General features: G+C 39.7%; 1 protein-coding gene across 2 annotated transcripts in view; it reads left to right on the forward strand.

The window, feature by feature from the left end:
* peli2 (pellino E3 ubiquitin protein ligase family member 2) overlaps positions 1-22,291 on the forward strand; it is an 84,096-nt gene that overhangs the window by 12,366 nt on the left and 49,439 nt on the right. The window contains exon 1 of one of the 2 annotated variants that reach the window (XM_062968634.1): positions 17,632-17,711. The exons of the other annotated variant lie outside the window; for it this stretch is intronic. Coding sequence (XP_062824704.1) covers positions 17,647-17,711 — 65 coding nt within the window. The 5' untranslated portion in view covers positions 17,632-17,646. Of the gene's footprint in view, positions 1-17,631; positions 17,712-22,291 lie in introns of those variants that run through there. 2 annotated transcript variants of the gene reach the window in all.

The raw sequence follows: 22,291 nt of genomic DNA on the forward strand, positions 1-22,291 counted from the left end.
TTTTCCATGAAGAAGAATTCACATTTATTGTTGAACAAAAAATGAACATTTATTATATACTGTATAGTACGGTAGTTGTCATCAGAAACCAGCATAGCCAGTCAAACTGTGAATCCTATCAAGAATTTCTTGTTACTACCAATATTTCCATGTACAACACTCTATGGTACGCACATTTACTGATCCTGCCTGCTCTGGTGTTCTCTTTGGTGGGCATGCTTCCAAACAAAAACTTGACTAGGTCTTACTTTCAGGGGAGGCCTTATATTTAGCAATTCAGCAAAACCTCTACTAGGTCTTATTTTCTGGGGATGTCTTATTTTAGGGGAAACAGGGTAGGTATCTTTGACTTCAGTGGATCTTCCTTTCTGTTATGTAGGATTGCAGAATTAGAGCATAACAAAGAAAAGATTGGAGAAGAGGTGAAGGAGAGATCTAGCCACACACTGATATTAGCTACACTTCATATTGAGTTTTTATGGACTCAATTTCATTTGATGCTGCTGCTACTGCTGCTGCTGCTGCTTCTTCTTCATCTTCATCATCATCATCATCATCATCATCATCATAAAACGGACTGGAGTATAATGGGTGTAGCTAGTTCCTTTCTCTTTCCTATGGTGGAATAATACCAGATTTTTTTCTTTGAAAACTGACTTAGAGAGCAATCGTAAATCAACAAGATAGCTGTTGGTCAGTGAAGCTATATTGATTGCAAGCCTGTCCCAGTCTAGGAATGTTGTACATGTAAATTAAGTAGGACTACATTGGCCTTGGCCTAACCTTTTACTGGCTTGTTTCAGCCCTGGAACAGTTGTGCTGGCAGGTCTCTGTACCATCCAGTCTGAGATCAGCTGGCAAAAGGGATTTTAGCTGACATAGATTTGTGGAATTGCTGTAAGTTGGCAGGCAGCTTGAAGGCACATACACATAAAAGTAGTTCTGCCAGTTTAGGCCAGTTAACACAGCAGAAACCCTCATACCTAGCTCGTATTTGAGTTAGGATTGTATTGGCTACCCTATTTATTTGCTTACTTTACTTTCTTTGAAGTAAAATGACCTACATACCTTGATTTTTTTGCACAAGGGAAGATAAATATTTTTTATAAAAAGGTTTTCAGTAGTTTGCTCTCCTTTTGAACAGTGATTTAGAGTTTTGGAAGGGATCTAACAGTGGATTTGAACTCATCTTTGCCTCTGGGTAGAAAAATGACAGTATTCTTTTTACACACTCTTGACTTGAGCAATCTTGTGTGCGTTTTGTAGCCCTGAGGCTAGATTTTGGAGAGATGAAGTCTGTAGGCTCTTGCTTTGCAGAAATTTGCAGTTCGCCCATCCCTTCTGAAAAACTCAGTATAGGCAGTTATAACTAGATTAAGTCAAGCATGGCCTTTAAATATTTTAATGTATTCAGTTGTTTAAAATCTGAAAATAACAGTGTACCATATATAACACTGTAAAGCAGGGTTTGAGCCTAGTGGATTCCCTTAATATTTGGATTGCTATTTACTTATTTTTATTTATGTATTAACATATTTATATTTTGCCCTATATCCTATGATCTCTGAACAGCACACAAGTAAAATCAATTGAACAGTTAAACACAGTTTAAAATTATCATCAGTCAACATAAGAAAATAAGAATCAAAGCATATCAGACAATTTAATGGATTCAGATCTGTTTAACAATGAAAACCAGTCAGTATATGCTGTTTACCAAGTTCCTTGATCTGAGAATCACAAATACCCTCAGTTTTTCTTGGGTCCAGAATCTGTTCAACCCCAGCCAACTTTGATAGCATGAAGAAGGAGAATTGAGTGTCACTAGCATTTTGGTGGCAGCTTACTTCAAAATGTCTAATGATCTTCACAGAGGCTTTATATAGATGTTAAACAGCATGGGAGATAATATGGAATCTCAAGGCATCATAGTTCAATGCTCATGTGACTGAACAGGAATTCCCCAGTGCTACTCTGTGGAACTGGCCCTGTAGATAATAGGGAAATCATAACAAAGCACTTCTTACTTTAAAATCTTAAGATTATAAAACAGCATTGTTTCTAGTGTTGAGAGGCCTAAATACTCTAAAGGCACTAGGTGCCGTTTGATCTTGGGTCAGCTGTGGTTAGTACTTCGATGAAAGGCTGCCATCCAATAGTAGTGCTAATAGGCTATATTTCAAAGGAAGGAACTGGAAAAATCATTTCCCAGAATTTCTTGCCTAAGAAAAACCCTGTGGAGTTTATGGGATTGCCATAGGTTAGCAGGCAACTTGAACACACACACACACACACACACACACACACACACACACACACACACTATAGTATAATATTATTGTAATATTATTTAGCACATTCTTGTTGATTTTGTGGATCTTTTAAATGTTGACGTGTTTGTGATCTATGCTTTAGATTGGCAGATTTTAATCCCAATTCTAAACGTATTTCTTTTATATTTTTACAAGGCAGCTTTGCACTTTGCTTTTTAGTCATTTCAAGAAATGGGTCATCACTTCTATCTTTCTGGTAGTGTATTAGAACTTGGGAGTATAGCTTACTGTGTAATCAATAGTAGTAACAGCAAACCAGTACAGTATAAGTAGCCATTAAATATGAGCAGCCCTTTAATTTAGAATTCTAGTGGTACAATCTGAATAGGAAAGTAGGGTTTAACAAACATATTTAAGAATTTTCCCATTCTTTTTCAGATAATGACATTTCCTTTTTTAAAACAACTCTTAGATTTCATTGTGCTTTTGTTTACCTTTGAACAGAAGGTATATTTGTAGCTATAATAAATGAAATAACATGACCTATGCATTTTTTGTTATATACACTCAACACAACTCTTTGACATGATGTCTCCTAGTTGCTTGAGACAACCAAAGAGCCTAAACTCCTGATACTTTTCTCTAGTAAGCATGCATTACTTCATAATATTCCTGTCTTATTTACACAGACTAGTGTAAAAGGGCATTAGTATACTCTCCAGCTTAATTTAGTGCATACCTTTCTCTACAAACCTTCAGGGTACCCCTAAGGAGAGATCAATTAAAACAGCTGCTTAAGTGAAATTAAATACTATTTTTAAAATGCATTGTAAATCATTCTCAGAATGGATATCTGTCAGCAGTGCATTGATTGTGTATTTCTGGATGGCAAGATGGGGTTGGACTGGATGACCCATGTAGTATTTACCTATTTGATTTGTGGCAACTCTGCAAATAAGAGGCGCTGACTGTTTATCCTTAGCTCTTGGAAACCCATTGCTTCCTTTATTGGGTATATTTATCTGGACTTCTTTTTCTTATCTGAGTACCTCAGGAGCTGAACAAACTTTTGGTTTTAATTAAGTGACATCAGTGGGCATAGAGCTATTTGTCTTTGTCTTTTGCTATTCACTAATAGAGCTTGAGTATCCCTTATGCAGAAATCCAAAAAGCTCAAAAATGTCCAAAATTGAGTGGATGAGATAGTGACAGCTTTGCTTTCTGGTGATTCATTGTCCACTAACTTTGTTTCATGTACAGAAGTATTAAATATTATGTATAAAATTACCTTCAAACTCTGTATACAGTAAGATGTATATGAAAGATAAATTAATGTTGTGCTTCAACTTGGGGCCCATCTTCAAGATATCTCATTATAAATGTATATGCAAATATTTCAAAATACAAAATACAGAATACCTTTGGTCCCAAGCTTTTCAGATAAGGGGTTTTCAACCTGTACCTAGCTGAGTGCATTTCAGTCCTGGGGGTCCCATCTTCCAGTGCAATCTCTTGCTTCTTTACATATACTGTAGTTTTCAGTATAAAAAATAGTCATAATTGTTCACTGTGTTGCGAATTGTAGATGATAGATGGAAATGGCGCTCTTACGAGTGCTCATGGGCCCATCTTCTTTTCAGCCAGTAGTCAGTAGACTCAGGTACACACACAGAGAAACCTGTTCAAATGGGTTCTCCAGCAGTAGGACAGCAACAGTTACAAACCAATTCCCCAGGTCTTTGCAAACTCAGCCAATTGGCTTCATGCATTTGATATTCAAGTTAACACACATATAGTATCTTTGCAAATTATCACACACTATTGGTACTAACTACAGTTTCTATATATACTTGTGTATAAGTTAACCTCATTTATGAACAGAGAGTAGATTTATTGTCCAAAATGGTGGAATTTGATATGATCTATGGATAGGTTGAGTATCCTTCCACAGAGAGGTAAAAGTGCCATCTCAGGGTGCCAGCTATCTCTGCTACTGCTGTTTTCTCTTGAAAAAGGCCCGAAGTGACACCACAGTAGAAGAGAAGGGGCCAGTGCTTTTTTAGGTTTTCCTGGAATTGACTAATCTATTGCCTTTTACCACTCTACTCAGAGAAGTGATGGTTCCTTTTTTGATAAGGTACAATACTTAAGTTGACTTGGTTTTTCGGGGGTCAATTGTTGATCAAGATTTCTAGACTATATACAGTAGGCAAAGTGCCACTGCCATTGCCTGCAAAAGATCCTTCACCAGTGTCATTTTACAGTGCTGTTTTTGCACAGATGCTTCCCTTCTAGTGATGTGACTGTAATTCCCTGAAGCAAATGAATGCATCTCAGTCTGTTGCCTCTGCTTTGAGCGTTCCACCTTGGGTGACTCTGTTAGAAGCATAGACATTGAATAGAGTCTAGTCCCCTGATGATTTTAGCTTTAAATCCTCTCATATTAAGAGGTGCATCCCATAGACTTGCCTTTGGAGAGATATATGAGTTTAGAGATAGGGGATGCTTATAGGTGGGGAAACATGTTCAGACAGCGACAGAATGGGGGCAATCTCGATCTTGCCTACTTTGCATATTATAGAACCACAGAAGGGCAGTCAAAATGATAAGGGGACTGTAGCAACTCTACTTTGAGAAAAACTTGTTTTAGGATTTTCATTTTAGACAAAAGGCATATAAGGGATGGGGATAATGATAGGTTGTACAAAATAATACTCCATGTGGTGAAAGTAGATGTTTATCACATTTTGTAGTATTATGAGAGAGAGAAATAATCTAGCGAGTTTGAATAATGAGAGAGTCAGCACAATTAGAAGAATGGGTATATCCAAATAGCACATGGTGAAATACAAGGATGTTACAGGATGTTGTGATGTTTGCCAACATGGGGCATTTAAAAAGAGCTTAGACAGATTCATGGAGGATAAGGCAGTGAATAGGTTCCATAGCTGGAAATGGAATCACAGAGTTTGCATTTTAGTGGGATGAGATGCACCTTACCTTGGAAATGTGTATGGTTTATTGTCTTGTGCCTTGAGTCGGAAAGAGAATAATTTGACTTTTTACAATGGAGTATTTAATTTTAATGAAAATAGCCAAGTTTGCATATTGCTAACATAATTTTTGATCGTTGGCTTCCCAAGATAACTGCTTAAACAGGTGAAACCTATGTGTGCTTATGCATTAATCTTAACACTGACATACATTGCACTTGTGCAGGTCAGGCTTCTGACACTGATTGGATAAACTGGTTGATGTTCAGTTGCTTTGGGAACTTAAAATTTTGTAAAGTGTTTTAAGATTTGTAGAGGGAAGGAAGTTTAGCTGGGATTGAAGTCTTACAAATGACATGTTTGATTATTAGGATGGAGTTTTAGAATGAGAGGACATTTGGTGGTTTTGCTTGATATTAGGATTATTAACCTGCTTGGAACTGATTTGAAGTAAAAGCACCAACAAATTGCTAATACAGGCATGATGGTAAATCATGTTTCTTCTTACTAGGAAGTAGCTTATTGAAGCCAAAGAAGCAATGTCTGTGCCTGAGGGGTTTTTTTTGTGTGTAACCATGCCATAGCTTGTACATGAACCAAGACTGTACATTGTGGAGTGATAAAGAAGAATGCAGCTTAAGTTATAGACTGAAAATTGGGATACTAAAGGAAGGAGTGGTGAAGAATAGGGCTTGAAGAAAATGGCAGAAGATGTAACTGAACTGCTTACGTGGGTTTCTTTGCCTAATTCACAATTTCTTTGGATGAAAGAGATTGATTTCAAGTAAGCTTAAATTCCAGGCTTCTGTGATTTCAGTTGAACTGTAGTTAAGCAAAGCCTAGTCAGTGATTATAACAAGGTTTCAATAAGAGATTTCCAATAGCATACAGCCAAAAAATAAAATAAAATTCTAGGAATCAAAAAGTAATTTAGCTTTAAGTCTGGGATCTTTTATGTGGTTCAGGATAGAGAAAGGTCCATCCAAATCAGACAGGTTCATTTGGTTTTCCTCAGAGTTTTTTTTTTTTTTTGAAAATGGTTCCTCTCAAACACCTTGGTTTTTTAGTGTGCCTTCAAGTCATTTATGAACTAAGGGAACTTATAGGTGAACTTTCTGAAAAGGTTTTGTTTGCCTCCCTTGAAAGCTCAGACAATTTTTTTTCAGGTCAGGAGCGACTTGAGAAACTACAAGTCGCTTCTGGTGTGAGAGAATTAGCCATCTGCAAGGATGTTGCCCAGGGGATGCCCAGATGTTTTGATGTTTTTACCATTCTTGTGGGAGGCTTCTCTCATGTCCCTGCATGGAGCTGGAACTGATAGAGGGAGCTCATCAGTTTGGATTGGATTCGAACCTGGCAGCTTTAAATATTCCTATGATGGGCCGAATACCTGGTTCTACAGCCAGGCCTTTAGCTGTCTCCTAAAAGTCAGAAGGGAGGAGGCTGACATGATTTCATTCAGGAGGGAATTCCACAACCGTGGGGCCATAGCCAAGAAGGCACCTGTGTGGCTGGAGGGGCCAAGAGCAGGACCTCCCTGGAAGATCTTAATCTACAAACTGGTTCATAGAAGGAAATATGTTCGAACAGTTAAATTGAACCGGAGCCGTTTAATGCATTATAGGCTAAAGCCACCACTTTGAATCTTGCTCGGTAGATGATCACATATCAGTATGGTTGTTGCAGGGATGCAGATTTTCATGTTTAATATCTGTTTGTTCTCTGCATTCCATTAGTATTTAACATGGCTACATTACTATTATTTAGGAATGATCTCTCTCTCTCTCTCTCTCTCTCTCTCTGTTTTCTTTTCTTTTCTGAGCACACATAACTGCCAACATACAAGTCTTGAGAAGAATGGTGTACAGATATGGACAACACCATTACCACAACAAAGGCAAAAGAAGGAACTGAAGGGTCTTTGAGTCTAGATGCTGTAAGAACAGTTTTGCTGTTTGTGGCTTTTGTTCTCTTTCCGGTTTTATGATCTGGTAAACCTGAGAGAATAATAACCGGCCCGTATATAAAATGGCAAAATCAAGGTTTGCTTTTTGGATTTTTAAAAAAATATTTAAAGCTGTGAGTGGTTGAATTTGTGGATGCAGAATTTGTGGATACTTGACAGCTGATTGTTTTACCTTTTAAACATTTGACAAGTATGCTATAAGGCAAGATATCTCACTTTTTAGTTTTCTAAATTGAAAGCAGGTGTGATTGATTGGAATCATGATGCTGAGAAGATGTTACACAATGTCCCCCCCTTGCGCCCTCCCTTCCCCGCATCTTATATATAGATATCTGTTTTCCTTTTCACCTGTAGGGCAAATTACCAGCTTGAGAGCAATTTTTTCCCTTTTCTTTTGATGACAGCCACGTGTTTTGTACTGTTCTGGATGTCCCCAGCTGTTTTTAGAATGGTTTATTTCTTTACAATACTTGTCACTTCAATAGAAGTACAAGTTACATAGGGTTGGACTAGATGGCCCATGTGGTCTCTTCCAATTCTATGATTCTAGGATGTAACTTTGACACCCCCCCCCCCGGGTTTATAATCAATGTAGATTTTAAAGTAGATGTAGGCAACTTTTGCGAACCGGGGAGCATTGGCCCCACAGGGGACCTTGGAGGGCAACATCTCCCTGCATTCTTTGAAATTGGATGCACTGTTGGAGGGAGAGCACTGTTGGAAAAACGGCTTTTCCAGGACCTAAAATGGTGGCAGGAGGAACTTGACATAATTAACTCTTCCCAATTTCTCTTTCGTGGGAGCATTTAGGGAAGTTCCACTATCCCCATCTGTAAGAGAGCTGACTTCCAAAAAATGAAGGAAATACTGAGCGGCATTCCATGGACGGCAATATTAAAAGACAAGGGAGTTAAGGATGGATGGGAGTTTTTTAAAAGTGAAATACTCAAGGCGCAAATCCAAACAGTGCCAACAAAGAAAAAAAATAAGACAAGTGCGAAGAAGCCCAGAATGGATGTCCAAAGAAATTCCAACCGGGCTAAGACTCAAAAGAAACATGCACAATCAGTGGAAAAGAAGAAATCACCAAAGAAGAATTCAAATGTATGGCCAACTCCTGTAGGGAAAAGGTTCGCAAGGCTAAAGCGGAAAATGAGCTCAGGCTTGCAAGGGACATTAAAAACAACAAAAACTTTTTTGCTTACTGTTGGTAGAAAAAGGAAGAACAAGGAGGCGATAGGGCCTTTGTGAGGAGAAGATGGGGTGAAGGTGACAAGGGACAGGGAAAAGGCAGAACTACTTAATGCCTTCTTTGCCTCGGTCTTCTCACAAAAAGAAAGCCATCTTCAACCTCAGCAACATGGAATGGACAAAGGATTAGGGGAAATCCAACCCCAAATAGGGAAACAAGTTGTCCAGGAACACCTGGCTACTCTAAACAAATTCAAGTCCCTAGGGCCAGATCAGCTACATCCAAGAGTATTGAAGGAACTAGCTGAGGTTATTTCAGAACCACTTGCAATTATTAGGAGAGAATACTTCTAGAACATGGCCATACAGCCCGGAAAACATACAACAACTTGCAATTATCATCGAGAGTTCTTGGAGAACAGGAGAAGCCCCAGCAGATTGGAGGAGGGCGAATGTGGTCCCTATCTTCAAGAAGGGAAAAAAGAACGATCTAAACAATTACCGTCCGGTCAGCCTTGTCGGCGCGAGGGTCAGGGTGTGTGCTGGGTGGGTTTCTTCAAGCTCCATCGATCATCTTCTCCAGCACCCTGATGAATTGGTTGCAATCGTCCACCACACCAATTCCTCTGTTCAAATGTCAGACTCAAACACATCTGTAGTCTGAAGTCCAAACATTTATTTCAATATCTATAATACATATTTACAAAGCATAGCAAAAGCCATTGCTCTGAGCTGGCATTTCTTTTCCGCCTCTCACCTCAGCAGGCACCAGCTCAACACACACAGAGAAGAAAACACATTCCTCAGTCCGAAGGACTGATAGGTCATAGTAGGCTGTCAGTCAAAACTAGCCTGCTGTTAACTGTTTCATTACTGAAACACACCCTTTTGCAAAACAGCAGAAACACTTGATTTACATTTCATACACATACAACCATAATCCAACAAGCCTCACGTTGATACCAGGCAAGATTCCGGAAAAGATCATTAAGGAAGTGATCTGCGAACATTTAGAAACAAATGCGGTCATTGCTAATAGCCGACACGGATTTACCAAAAACAAGTCATGCCAGAGTAATCAGATCTCTTTTTTCGATAGTTACGAGTTGGGTCGATACAGGGAACGCTGTGGATGTAGCGTACCTAGATTTCTGTAAGGCCTTCAACAAAGTCCCCCACGACCTTCTGGCAAACAAACTAGTAAAATGTGGGCTAGACAAAACTACAGTTAGGTGGATCTGTAATTGGTTAAGCGAATGAACCCAAAGGGTGCTCACCAATGCGTCTTTTTCATCTTGGAAAGAAGTGACGAGTGGAGTGCTGCAGGGTTCCGTCCTGGGCCCGGTTCTGTTCAACATCTTTATTAACAACTTAGACGAAGGGTTAGAAGGCACGATCATCAAGTTTGCAGACGACACCAAACTGGGAGGGATAGCTAACAATCCAGAAGACAAGAGCAGAATTCAAAACAATCTTGGCAGACTAGAGAGATGGGCCGAAACTAACAAAATGAAGTTCAACAGGGACAAATGCAAGATACTTCACTTCAGCAGAAAAAATGGAATGCAAAGATACAGAATGGGGGGCGCCTGGCTCAACAGCAGTACATGTGAAAAAGACCTTGGAGTCCTCGTGGACAACAAGTTAAACCTGAGCCTACAATGTGATGCGGCAGCTAAAAAAGCCAATGGGATTCTGGCCTGCATAAATAGGGGTATAGCATCTAGATCCAGGGAAGTCATTCTATCCCTCTATTCTGCCTTGGTCAGACCACACTTGGAATACTGTGTCCAATTCTGGGCACCGCAATTGAAGGAAGATGTTGACAAGCTGGAAAGCGTCCAGAGGAAGGCAACTAAAATGATCAAGGGTCTGGAGAACAAGCCCTATGAGGAACAGTTTAAAGAACTGGGCATGTTTAGCCTGCAGAAGAGAAGGCTGAGAGGAGACATGATAGCCATGTACAAATATGTGAAGGGAAGTCATAGGGAGGAGGGAACAAGCTTGTTTTCTGCTGCCCTGCAGACTAGGATGCAGAACAATGGCTTCAAACTACGGGAGATTTCACCTGAACATCAGGAAGAACTTCCTCACTGTGAGAGCTGTTCGGCAGTGGAACTCTCTGTCCCGGACTGTGGAGGAGGCTCCTTCTTTGGAGGCTTTTAAGCAGAGGCTGGATGGCCATCTGTCAGGGGTGCTTTGAATGCGATTTCCTGCTTCTTGGCAGGGGTTGGACTGGATGGCCCGTGAGGTCTCTTCCAACTCTACTATTCTATGATTCTATGATTCTAATTTAAAGCCTATCTTTATTATTGGAAAGCTGTAAACCTTTAAAAAACTGAAAGCTGTAATAATCTTCATGCTGCATTGTCTGGATTTTGTAGTTTTCCTGTCATGGAATACATTTAGCTCTCCCTGTAGTGTGTACCACTGAAAAAATGAGAGACCATTTATTTTCAAGTATAGCAATTTTAACCACCAGACAGGTTGAGGGCAAGTTTTTATTTTTCCTTAGTCCACAGTTCCACTATTTGGAACATGTGTAGTCCCCATTTCTGGTTGAGGGGATTACTGGTAGATTTAAGATGTTAATCATGTGGTGGAAAATTTCTGAACTCAGTAACTTGGGATTTTTTTAGATTGTTGTTTGCTTCTCTGAGTTCAAAGGAAAAAAATCTTGTAAGATCTTTAATCAGAACTTATCTCTACTTTCTAATCTACAAATAATGTATGGTGCAATATTTCCTGAAGCAAGGAATGGCTGTGTTTTAATTAATGCTTCTGTAATGTGCAGACATTCTCAAGAGTCAGAGTTGTATTATTGAAGACATCTTATCAGTATTCTGAGAAGTTTTATTTTCCGGGCAGACTTCTGTTCTCATTGAAAGACAGAAGTCCAATGATAGACAGAAGTTCTATTAAAGCTTTTACTTTCAGACAGATACAGCATGATCAAAGCTTCATCAGATGGGTTTAATTTTTTTAAATAAAGTTTATTCTTTCCCAGCTCAGCCAACAGTATCCTTGGATTCAAAATGTTACTGGTCATTGCTGGGTTGGTGAACGGTAAATCATTCAGACTTCATATTGATGAGCATGCTGATATGATGTGTATCATAAGAGACCTGGCTGAGTAAGGATAGGGCAGGTGGTGGTATTAATTTTTCTCAGGATTGTCTAACAGGGCTCTCTGTGGAGCAGCAAGCAAGACCTGGTGTGGGGTGGGAGGTGTAATTGCAGAGATCTACCAAGGTTCCATGCCCCTGAGCAAGCCCCTTATCCCGTAATCGTTGGGGTTTGAGTCTATGTATCTAAAGTTGGGTGGATGGGATAGATCAGATATTCTGTTAGTGTACTACCAATTCCGCTGATCAAATGTCTCCTTTTCTAAGCTAGCCAGCTTGATCTCTGAGTTAGTGTTAGAGTCTTCTCAGGTGAAGCACCCATGCTGAGGCTGCCCTGTTGGGAGTGTCTCAGGATGTCATGTGTACAATGACAACTATGGGTTTGTCCCAAGGCTTATCTGGCCTACTTATACTGCTGTGCACACTCTGGACCTTGTTTTGTGTGCTGAGCATAGTGATGATGATCTGAGAGTGGGGGAACTGTCTGTTGTTTCATTGCCATGGTCAGATCTTGTGGGGGACAAGACTCACTGGGACTCAGAACCTTTATAGGGGAGTGGGGTCCATTGAGATGATCTGTCCCAGGAGGCTTATGATCCAGATGGATAACTGATAACTTTGGGGAGTTTCCTTCTGCCTTAGCAGGTGATTCTTTAATTTTTAAAACGCTGGTGTGATTAGGCACAAAATTTAGGTTGACCTCTGGAATGAGGAAATGGCCAGAGTGGGGAACACAATTGCTCGTGAACATCTCTTAAAGAGGAGCCAAACTGCCCTTCTGGTTTTCCAGGGAGCTGATGATGATGAAGAAACAATAAAAGATAGCTATTGAAACAGCATTGGTAGGAAACTCAGATTGTGGCCAATCAAACACAGGCTGTAGTTTACTCTGAAGCAATACAGTCCACAAAAACAAATTTCTATACCTGTATAGAACTGGCCTTTAGAGCGGTTTCATGTGATTTAGGAAAAGAAAATTCAGATCACTTCATAGACGGCTGTGAACAACTTTCTCAGCACTTTGCAGATAAAATGGTGCGCATTCTCTCAGATTTGGATGCTTTAATTGATACAGATCCAATGGATGTAATTTGGTCCCTACATTTCCATTGATAATTAATACTGTTCAATTTGTGCAGCCTGAGGATGTGGACAGGAGTTTTGGAGAGTTGAAAGCTACTACATGTGTGTTAGATCCTTCCCTTTTTAGCCTGTTAAAAAAGGCAGAGGATTGCCTGAATAGACAGAGTGCTAATTGTTTCTCCAAAACAGGGCAAAGTTCTAGCAGGCTTAAAGGAGGTATAAAATCTTTGTTTAAAAAAGTTCTCCCTGGACTTCACCATACAGTATTGGATAATTATTATCTAGTCCTAACATTCAATTATCAGTCAGGTAGCAGAGAACTTTGGCAACCTCCCGCTACAACTGTTTCTGGATGAGACCAATTATATAGATCATCTCAATTTTTTTCTCAGGCCTGACTATGGAACAGAGACAGCTTTGGTTGCTTGATGCCAGAAACTGAACAGGGGGTATGTGCATGCTCCTGTTGGTTGTCTTGAATTCTTTCAATACCATCAGCTGTGATGTTTTCAGCCACCTCACTGGGATGGGACTCTTGGGCACTGCTCTTCAATGATTCCAGTTCTTCTTAGGTGGATTGGTGTGCTTTCCACCTACGTAACTGCGAAGCCAACAGGAAACTGAAAGTTACTTGGGAAGGCCAAGAGCTCGAACACTGTTTCCATCCTAAATACCTTGGTGTCACCTTAGACCGAACACTAACATATAGGAAACACTGCATGAACACCAAGCACAAAGTAGCTGCACGCAATAACATCCTGTGGAAACTGACTGGCAGCGCATGGGGAGCAGACCCACAAGTAATAAGAACATCAGCCTTGGCCCTGTCTTTCTCAACTGCAGAGTACGCCTGTCCTGTCTGGCACAAGTCTGCCCATGCAAAGCAGGTGGACATAACACTGAATGAAACATGCAGAATCATCACGGGATGCCTTAAACCTACACCTGTTGATAAACTCTACAAGTTAGCTGGCATTGCCCCTCCTGACGTGCGATGGGAAGTTGCTGCTAACGGTGAGAGAAAAAAGGTCGAACATTGTGAAAGCCACCCACTGCATGGCTATCACCCTCCTCCCAGTAGACTCAAATCAAGGAAGGGCTTCATGAGAACCACCACTCCTCTTGATGTTCCTCCAGCAGCAGCAAGGGTGTCCCTCTGGGCAGCTAAACCTGGCAATTCTAACTGGATGGCCCCCATGAGGGTCTTCCTCCCGGGGCAAACCAAGAATGGGCAACTTGGAAGTCCCTGAACAGACTCAGAAGTGGAGTGGGCAGATCAAAAGACAACTTGGCAAGGTGGCACTACCTGGAGGAATCCTCCACCTTGTGTGACTGTGGAGCTGAACAAACAACTCAGCATATGTATGCTTGCCCACAATGCCCTGCCTCATGTACGGAGGAGGAGTTGTTTAAAGCTACAGACAATGCGGTTGCTGTTGCCCGCTTTTGGTCCAAAACTATTTAGTTGCTTGTGATTTCTTTTTTCTTTTTTTTATTTCCATTATTTGAAATGTATTTGTTGTACAATGCTTTTGACATGAAATAAATAAATAAAGGTGGATTGGATGAAGATGAATTTCTTGAAACCTAATCCAAACAAGATAGGGATATTCCTGATGAGTTGAAATACCAACCATACATAGTGCTGGATTGGGCTACACTCTCCCTAACGATGCAGGTTTGCATCCTGGATTCAACCCTGAGCCTGGATGCTCAGCCTCTGCCTTACAAAATCACTCATCGATGGGATGTATTCTAAGATCAGAAATATACATTTTTATAATACTCTACAGCAGTGGTTCTCAACCTGTGGGTTCCCAGCTGTTTTGGCTTTCAACTCCCAGAATTCCAACAGCTGGTAAACTGGCTGGGATTTCTGGGAGCTGTAGGCCAAAACACCTGGGGACCCACAGGTTGAGAACCACTGTTCTACAGGATCTGTGGACTGGCTATAAGATTGCATATGTTTCTTTCAAGGATGTAATAACTATATGTTACAACTTATTTGAAAGCAAGTCCTAAAAAATTAAGTATGTGGTTGGAACTATAGAGAAGAAGGTAAATCATAGGGGTGTACACATAGTTGGCATAGCATAGATAGCTTCTTTTAATATTTAAATGCGAGAAGTGTTATGTTGATAAGACTGCTCACAGGAGGGAAGGATATTAGAGGCAAAGATGAAGTATTTTGGCCACATAATGAGAAGACAGGAAAGTTTGGAGAAGATAATAATGCTGGGGAAAATAGAAGGAAAAAGGAAGAGGGGCTGACTAAGGGCAAGATGGATGGATGGTGTTAGGCGATCCCTCGTAGTTCGAGGATGATGGTCCTCCATCTTCGCTATCTTGGGGATGGATCCGTAGATGGCTGACGAGACCTATTCTTGATCTGCATGTTCTACTGCAGTGATGACATCGGTTTCCAGGTGGAAGGCGGTCCCGGTCAGGGTTGGCTTGACGGGCCTTCCTCTTGGCACGTTTCTCCCTTAAGCCCTCCATTCAAGCCTCTTCGAACTCTGCAGCACTGCTGGTCACAGCTGACCTCCAATTAGAGCGCTCAAGGGCCAGGGCTTCCCAGTTCTCAGTGTCTATACTACAGTTTTTAAGGTTGGCTTTAAGCCCATCTTTAAATCTCTTTTCCTGTCCACCAACATTCTGTTTCCTGTTCTTGAGTTTGGAGTAGAGTAGCTGCTTTGGGAGACGGTGATCGGGCATTCGGACAACGTGGCCAGTCCAGCGAAGTTGATGGCGTAGGAGCATCGCTTCAATGCTGGTGGTCTTTGCTTTGCTTTGAAGGGGCTGGGGGTGGCGACAGCCGACAGGGAGCTCTGGTGTGGGCTGGTCCATGAGGTCACGAAAGTCAGAAGCAACTGAATGAATCAACAACAACAAGATGCAAATTTATATTATGATATAGTATTTTTTAAGACTTCACACAGTGGCTGCAATGTTGTTGGTATCCTGTGCATGTTTAGGCTTTTTGATGTGGAATTTTTGCATTTGAATTAAAGTTGCCAAAGCAGAGTTAAGAATGTGGTGTCATCTGTATATGGTTCACACCACACATGAGTGCAAATGAGCATTTGATTATGTGTCCAGTTACATATTTGATGTCTTTGGTCATATATGCAACATGCAACAAGGCTGCTATTTAATACAAAGCTGCACATAAATACATACCTCTGCGTGTTGGGATTTAGGCTACACATGCCAACAAGATCTGATTTTCATCTTTATTTTAAATAATTTCATAATTGGGTACAGGACCTACTATCTCGTGTTTGATTTTCCTGTATTTTAAGTGCAGTTGTTTCTGCATTTTTTCATGCCATTGTTAAGATTCTGTCACTAGTAAGAGTAATACAAGACTACTGTGTGTAAAAGTTGAATTATTTTTTAAAACCAATTGCTCAACTGTGACTTCAGGTAGTATTACAAAATCTGTTTGCCTTGCTTAAGAAAGTAACTGTAGTTGTAATTAGGGCTTTTGCAGTTTCTTGTAAACATCCATACAAAATCCTGCACAGAAGTGCTTTCAGAAATAGCTCAAACCCCTGAGGCATCTCTATTGCTGCTAGTTCTTAAAATTTATGGCATTTTGGGTTTTTTAGGAGATAATCCCAGTACTTCATTCATTTGTCTTGGCCTCTGTCTATATTGGTAGAGACCTTCGAATTTATTGTTTCCTCAGTTGTGTCTTTCTTTGAGTATGTGGAGGTCAGACATTTAGTTCTCTCTGTTACCTTTTCTTAAAAATTCTTCTCAAACTTTCTCTTGCATTGGGTGTATGTGTGTGTGATTTATACATTACATTCTTTTCATCTTCCCAGAAAGTTTCAACATATTCATTAAAGTGGTTAATATCAGCTGTGCACTTCATGTATTTCTTTCCTTTTCTTGCAGAACAACTGTAGTCCTTGAATTGGACCTCATCCCCTGTAATCTCTCACTATTGCCCCTGTGATGGCTGGGCCTGGATAGTGATATTTTAAGAACATCTAATGGGTGAAAGCCAGCTCATTACAGTTTTTTTTCGTGTCAGGAGCGACTTGAGAAACTGCAAGTCACTTCTGGTGTGAGAGAATTGGCTGTCTGCAAGGACGTTGCCCAGGGGATGCCTGGATGTTATTTTTGATGTTTTTTACCATCCTTGTGGGAGGCTTTTCTCATGTCCCCGCATGGAGCTGGAGCTGATAGAGGGAGCTCATCTGCGCTCTCCCCAGTTTGGATTTGAACCTGGCAGCCTTCAGGTCAGCAACCCAACCTTCAGGTCACCAGGCTTTGACCCATTATGCCACCGGGGGCATTTGTAGATCATACATTATCATTTTATTAGGATTGTCATTTTTATTGTATTATTTTGTAGGACAGGGATGAGCAGCCCATAGTGTCATTCCAATGATCCTGGGGAATTCACCCATGAATCCAAACCACTTATGCTCACCCAGTGAATCTTGTCAGGGAAATAGCACCCTCTCTCCCTGTACATATAGTGTTTGTGTGTGCTTTCCAAGTCTCCTTTTGGCTTAAAAATTTCATAGGGCTTTCTGGCAAGGGATTATTTTGCCAGTTCTTCCTCTGAGATATAGTTTACAGCACTAGTATTCATTGGTAGTCGCCCATCCAAGTACTAAACAAGTCAGATCCTGGTTAGCTTGCAAGATCAGAAGAAATCTACATTAAGTATACTGTCCTGATATTGAAAATTAAGCTAGTATAAAAATATCTTAACTTAAACATTGTACAGATCCTGGGGTCGTCCTTGATGTTTGATGTCATGAAGATGCTTTTTGCAGACTTTAGTTCCGCATTTAACACAATCCTTCCATGTAGACTGGTGTCTAAACTTAGGGATCTTGGACTTTCATATTCAATCTGTTTTTGGATTACGGACTTCTTGTCTGGACTTTCCCAGAGGGTTAGATTAGGTAATCATCTCTCTTCAGCTCTTATTCTCAACACTGGTATGCTATGGGGGTATATGTTGAGTCCTCTACTTTATACTCTTTACACATATGATTGCACCCGTTTCCCATAGTAATATCATTATTAAATTTGCAGATGATACAATAGTAGTGGGGCTTATCTCTGAAGGGGATGAGTCTGTCTACCAGGATGAGGTGGATCGGCTGACAATAATTTGGTTCTTAACATCAATAAAATCAAGGATCTTATAATAGATTACAGAAGGAATGGATCAGAAATTCATCCTTTGATTATAAATGGAGATTGAGTGGAGCGAGTTTTAAATTCATGGATGCTATTCTTAAGGAGGACCTGACCTGAGGCGTTCATACTGTAGTGTTGGTTAAGAGGACCCAGCAAAGATTGTATTATCTGAGACTTTTAAGGAACTAACAATTGAATGAAAAACTGCTGGTGATTTTCTATTGCTGTGCTATAGAGTGTTCTAACTTATTACATCTGCGTATGGTTTGCTAATTGCACATTGGCAGTTAGGAAGGTGCTCCAGAGAGATACTACTACTGCCCAGATAATTATTGGTTTCCTTCTCCCCTCTTTGGAAAAACTGTAGAATTCCTACTGTCTTAAGAAAGCTCAGAATATTCTTAAGGACGCATCTCACTCTGGATATTCTTTTTCTGAATTATTGCCATCTACCAGATGGTATAGGGCAGGGGTCCTCAAACTTTTTAATCCGAGGGCCGGTCCACAATCCTTCAGACTGTTGAGCGGCCGGATTATCATTTAAAAAAAAATACAAATAAATTCCGATGCACACTGCACATGTCTTATTTGTAGTGCAAAAACAACAACAACAATGAAAGAACAATACAATATTTAAAAATAAAAACAATTTTAACCCAACATACATTTATCAGGATTTCAATGGGAAGTGTGGTCCTGCTTCTGGCCAATGAGATAGTCAAGTTAATTAGGGTTGTTGTTGTTGTTGTTGTTGTTGTTGTTGTTGTTGTTGTGTGCCTTCAAGTCATTTCAGACTTTGGGCAAGCCTAAGTCTAAAATGTATTTATTTATTTATTATTTATTTATTATTTACTGCATTTATTTACTACATTTGTATCACACCCTTCTCACCCCAAAGGGGACTCAGAGTGGCTTACAAATTATATGTATATACAATATATTATAGTATTAGCATAGCACAATATTAGCATTATATATTACTTTATTGATCTATACCACTATACTGTAATATTATTAGTAATATTATATGTAATATAGAATATATAATTAATATTATATGTTATTATTAGTGTTATATTGTATTACATTATAATATTATTATCCATATTATATGTATATACAGTAGAGTCTCACTTATCCAGTATTCGCTTATCCAACGTTCTGGATTATCCAACGCATTTTTGTAGTCAATGTTTTCAATATATCGTGATTTTTGGGTACTAAATTCATAAATACAGTAATTACTACTTAGCATTACTGCCTATTGAACTACTTTTTCTGTCAAATTTGTTGTATAACATGATGTTTTGGTGCTTAATTTGTAAAATCATAACCTAATTTGATGTTTAATAGGGTTCTCCTTCATCTCTCCTTATTATCCAACATATTCACTTATCCAACATTCTGCCGGCCCGTTTATGTTGGATAAGTGAGACTCTACTGTACAATATATTATATTATAAAACTGAGGCCGGGGGCCAGGTAAATGACCTCGGAGGGCCGCATCCGGCCCCCGGTCCTTAGTTTGGGGACCCCTGGTATAGGGCAATAAAAATAGGGCAAATAGGCTGAGAGATAGATTTTATCTCAGAGCTGTGGCTATATTGAACTCTGTCGTCTCACACTGATGTGGCATTAGGGGCTGTGCAATAGTGATTAGAATGTGGAAGAACTGGTGTTTTGTTTTTTGTAATTCTACATATATAATGCATATTGGGGATGGCATTTATTTTTGTTATGGATGTACAATGACAATAAAGTTATTCTGTATATACAAGTTCAGTGCATACATATTACACATTAAATTGGCATACAGTTTTATATATGACTTCATATAATATTCTTTCCTAGAGTATATTTGACATCCACTGTAATAAAAGTGATGTCATTTAATAAGGAATAATTCTCATACATTCTGTCTGCTGTTGTAGATGTTGTAGAACAAAATGAAGACTTTGAATGTTGAATCTTGGTGTGGTTTGGAGCAGGCTTAAAATAAGAGTAGTGATGTGGAGATGGAGGCCACTCCAACTATAAAACAAGACTGGCACTAGAAAGGACTAGCCCTCAAACTCACCAATGCAGTTGTCGAAGCCTAAAGGGCTTAAGTGGGAAACGAAGTACACAGCCCTGGTTGAACCATGACAGAGGCATGAAAAGAAAGAAGCAGCAATTTGGTTTCTATCAGGAGATTGTATGCATTTTTGAAAAGAGAAAGATTTGAATAGAAATAATGTTTAGGGAAACATGAAGTAGGGGACTACTTCTATTTGTAGATGTGTCAGCTCAAACCCTTAGCTTTAAGATCCTGAGAATTATTTTGTTTTACTGTATGATTAAAACCAAGAAATCCCTTTTTGGTGTGGGTTTTTCCATCCATCCATCCATCAAGATAAGAATTTCATGATTATTACAAGTAAATCCTTAAACATACTGCTCTCAGGTCTGTCTATGCTTAGATAAAGCTAAGTGTGTAACTATCATGGTTATTTCTTATGTCAATACTAACATTTTTGGTTGAAGAACTTCTTTGGTTTAGAAACATGCATATTTACTCGAGTCTAATGGTCACATTTTTGGCTAAATTACATTGCCAAAATTGAGGTTCACATTAGTTTTGCTTTCACATTAGAATTGTACACATAAACTCACCTGGATGAAAAGGCCCAGAGGAACCCAGAACTCTAGAAGCCAGGCAGGAAGGTGGGGGGCATGAAGAGGCCGTTTCCGGTGGTGATGGCAGCCCAGGGCTCTGTGATGCCCAGATAGGAGGAGGATTACCTGGCAGGTGACCCAGGGTGCTTCCAGACAGCATGAATATCCTGGTCTTAAAGGGGAGGTTAAAAAATCCTGGGACCTGACTGCAGGTCCCCAAACAGTCCCAGGATTGAGTCCCCCACTGTCCCCACAGGCTTCCTCTGTATCGGAACAAGCTGGAGGGTGGACTTTAAAAAAATCACTCTGTTATGCGCTGGACCATATATGCGCACATGTGAATATCTTAATATAAATATAAGCACATTAGCATGTGTACTTATGAGGTCCAGCACATAATGGAATGATTTTAAAAAAAAACATGATTTCTCTTCCCTCCAATTGTTTATTTAAGCTCTGTTTATTATTGTAAAGTTTAAAATAAAGAGAGCTCTAATTGCTCTCAATTTGTGCTTCCTTTCAAAGGAGTCCTTTTTTCCCCATGTTTTCCGTCCGTTGAAGCCAATCAGTATGGATTTACTGCTAGCATCATGTAGCCACTTCCCCTTTAACCCAGGAACTTCCATGTTTTATGTGCTGTGTTGATGGCCCCCCAGTCATTTGTGTAGTTTAGATCCTCCCTCTCGTGCAGCCTTAGGGGTCTTTCACCCTTCTCTCCTAGGTTCAGGCCCATGTGATTCCCAACTTGCCTCATTCATGCTACGTGCATTCCTGATGTCCTATGCGCATGCTGTTGGGTGCATTAGAGGGCAAATCTGTTTTTAAAAAACTTGTACCTTAAAAATTGAAGTGTGCATTAGATTTGATGGCACGTTATACTAGTGTAAATACAATACCTTTTTATTGGCTTAGAATAAAAAGTAATAGTTTTGAGGAGTTCAGATACCTTTTCTCCCTTTGAATCTGAAAATGTAAAATCATTCATATGCTAAATTAATGTGTATTTTTTTTAAAAAAAATACCCAACCTGGCCTATTTTTAGACATAGCTTTTGTGACTGAAGATATTTTGAAATGTAGACTATGACCTAGATAAATTATATTAAATGTTTTAGAATAAAAATAATCCTCAATCAAGTTTCCTAATCAATCAGTGGGCAAATGGGATGCTTGTCATGGTCTCTGTGGCTTACTAAATTGGTCATCTGCTCCTGTGCAATGCATCATTCTGAACTTTATAGAGTGTTACATAAGCAATAAGCCTGCTCACCTCCAGTGCCAATATATACAGACAGTCCCCGAGTTACAAATTTCCAATGTACATATGACTCCTATCTACAAACAGGGATGAGACAACAGGAAGTGAGAGGAAATCTACCCCTACGAAGGGAAATTCACTCCTGGAAGAGTTATCATGGGTAAAAGGTGTCTCCACTGAAGCTTTATCACCAATCCTTATTTCTACATCAACCCAAAAATTTCAAAATCCAATTGTCACAGTAATAGAAAGTTACACTTAAAATGTGGCTGTTCCGACATAAAAATTCAACTTAAGAACAAACCTACAGAACCTTTTCTTAACCTGGGGACTACCTACAACGTCCTACCTCCCTAAATCCTCAGCTCCTTTTAATCTGCTACTGCATCATCATCATCATCATCATCAGAAATGTTGGCTAGAATTTCAGTTGTGTCTACAGCATTGATTTGACTTCCATCTTGGACTTTGTCTCTGTTTTCCCCTTCAGCTTGGCCTGTCTTTGGCTTCTTTCTCTAATTTGACCTTTATTTGTTTGACGATTTTGTGTAGGTACTTTAGGCCACTCTCTTGCCTTTT

The sequence above is a fragment of the Anolis carolinensis genome, chromosome 1, assembly GCF_035594765.1.
Source record: "Anolis carolinensis isolate JA03-04 chromosome 1, rAnoCar3.1.pri, whole genome shotgun sequence".
In the NCBI taxonomy this organism is placed as follows: domain Eukaryota; kingdom Metazoa; phylum Chordata; class Lepidosauria; order Squamata; family Dactyloidae; genus Anolis; species Anolis carolinensis.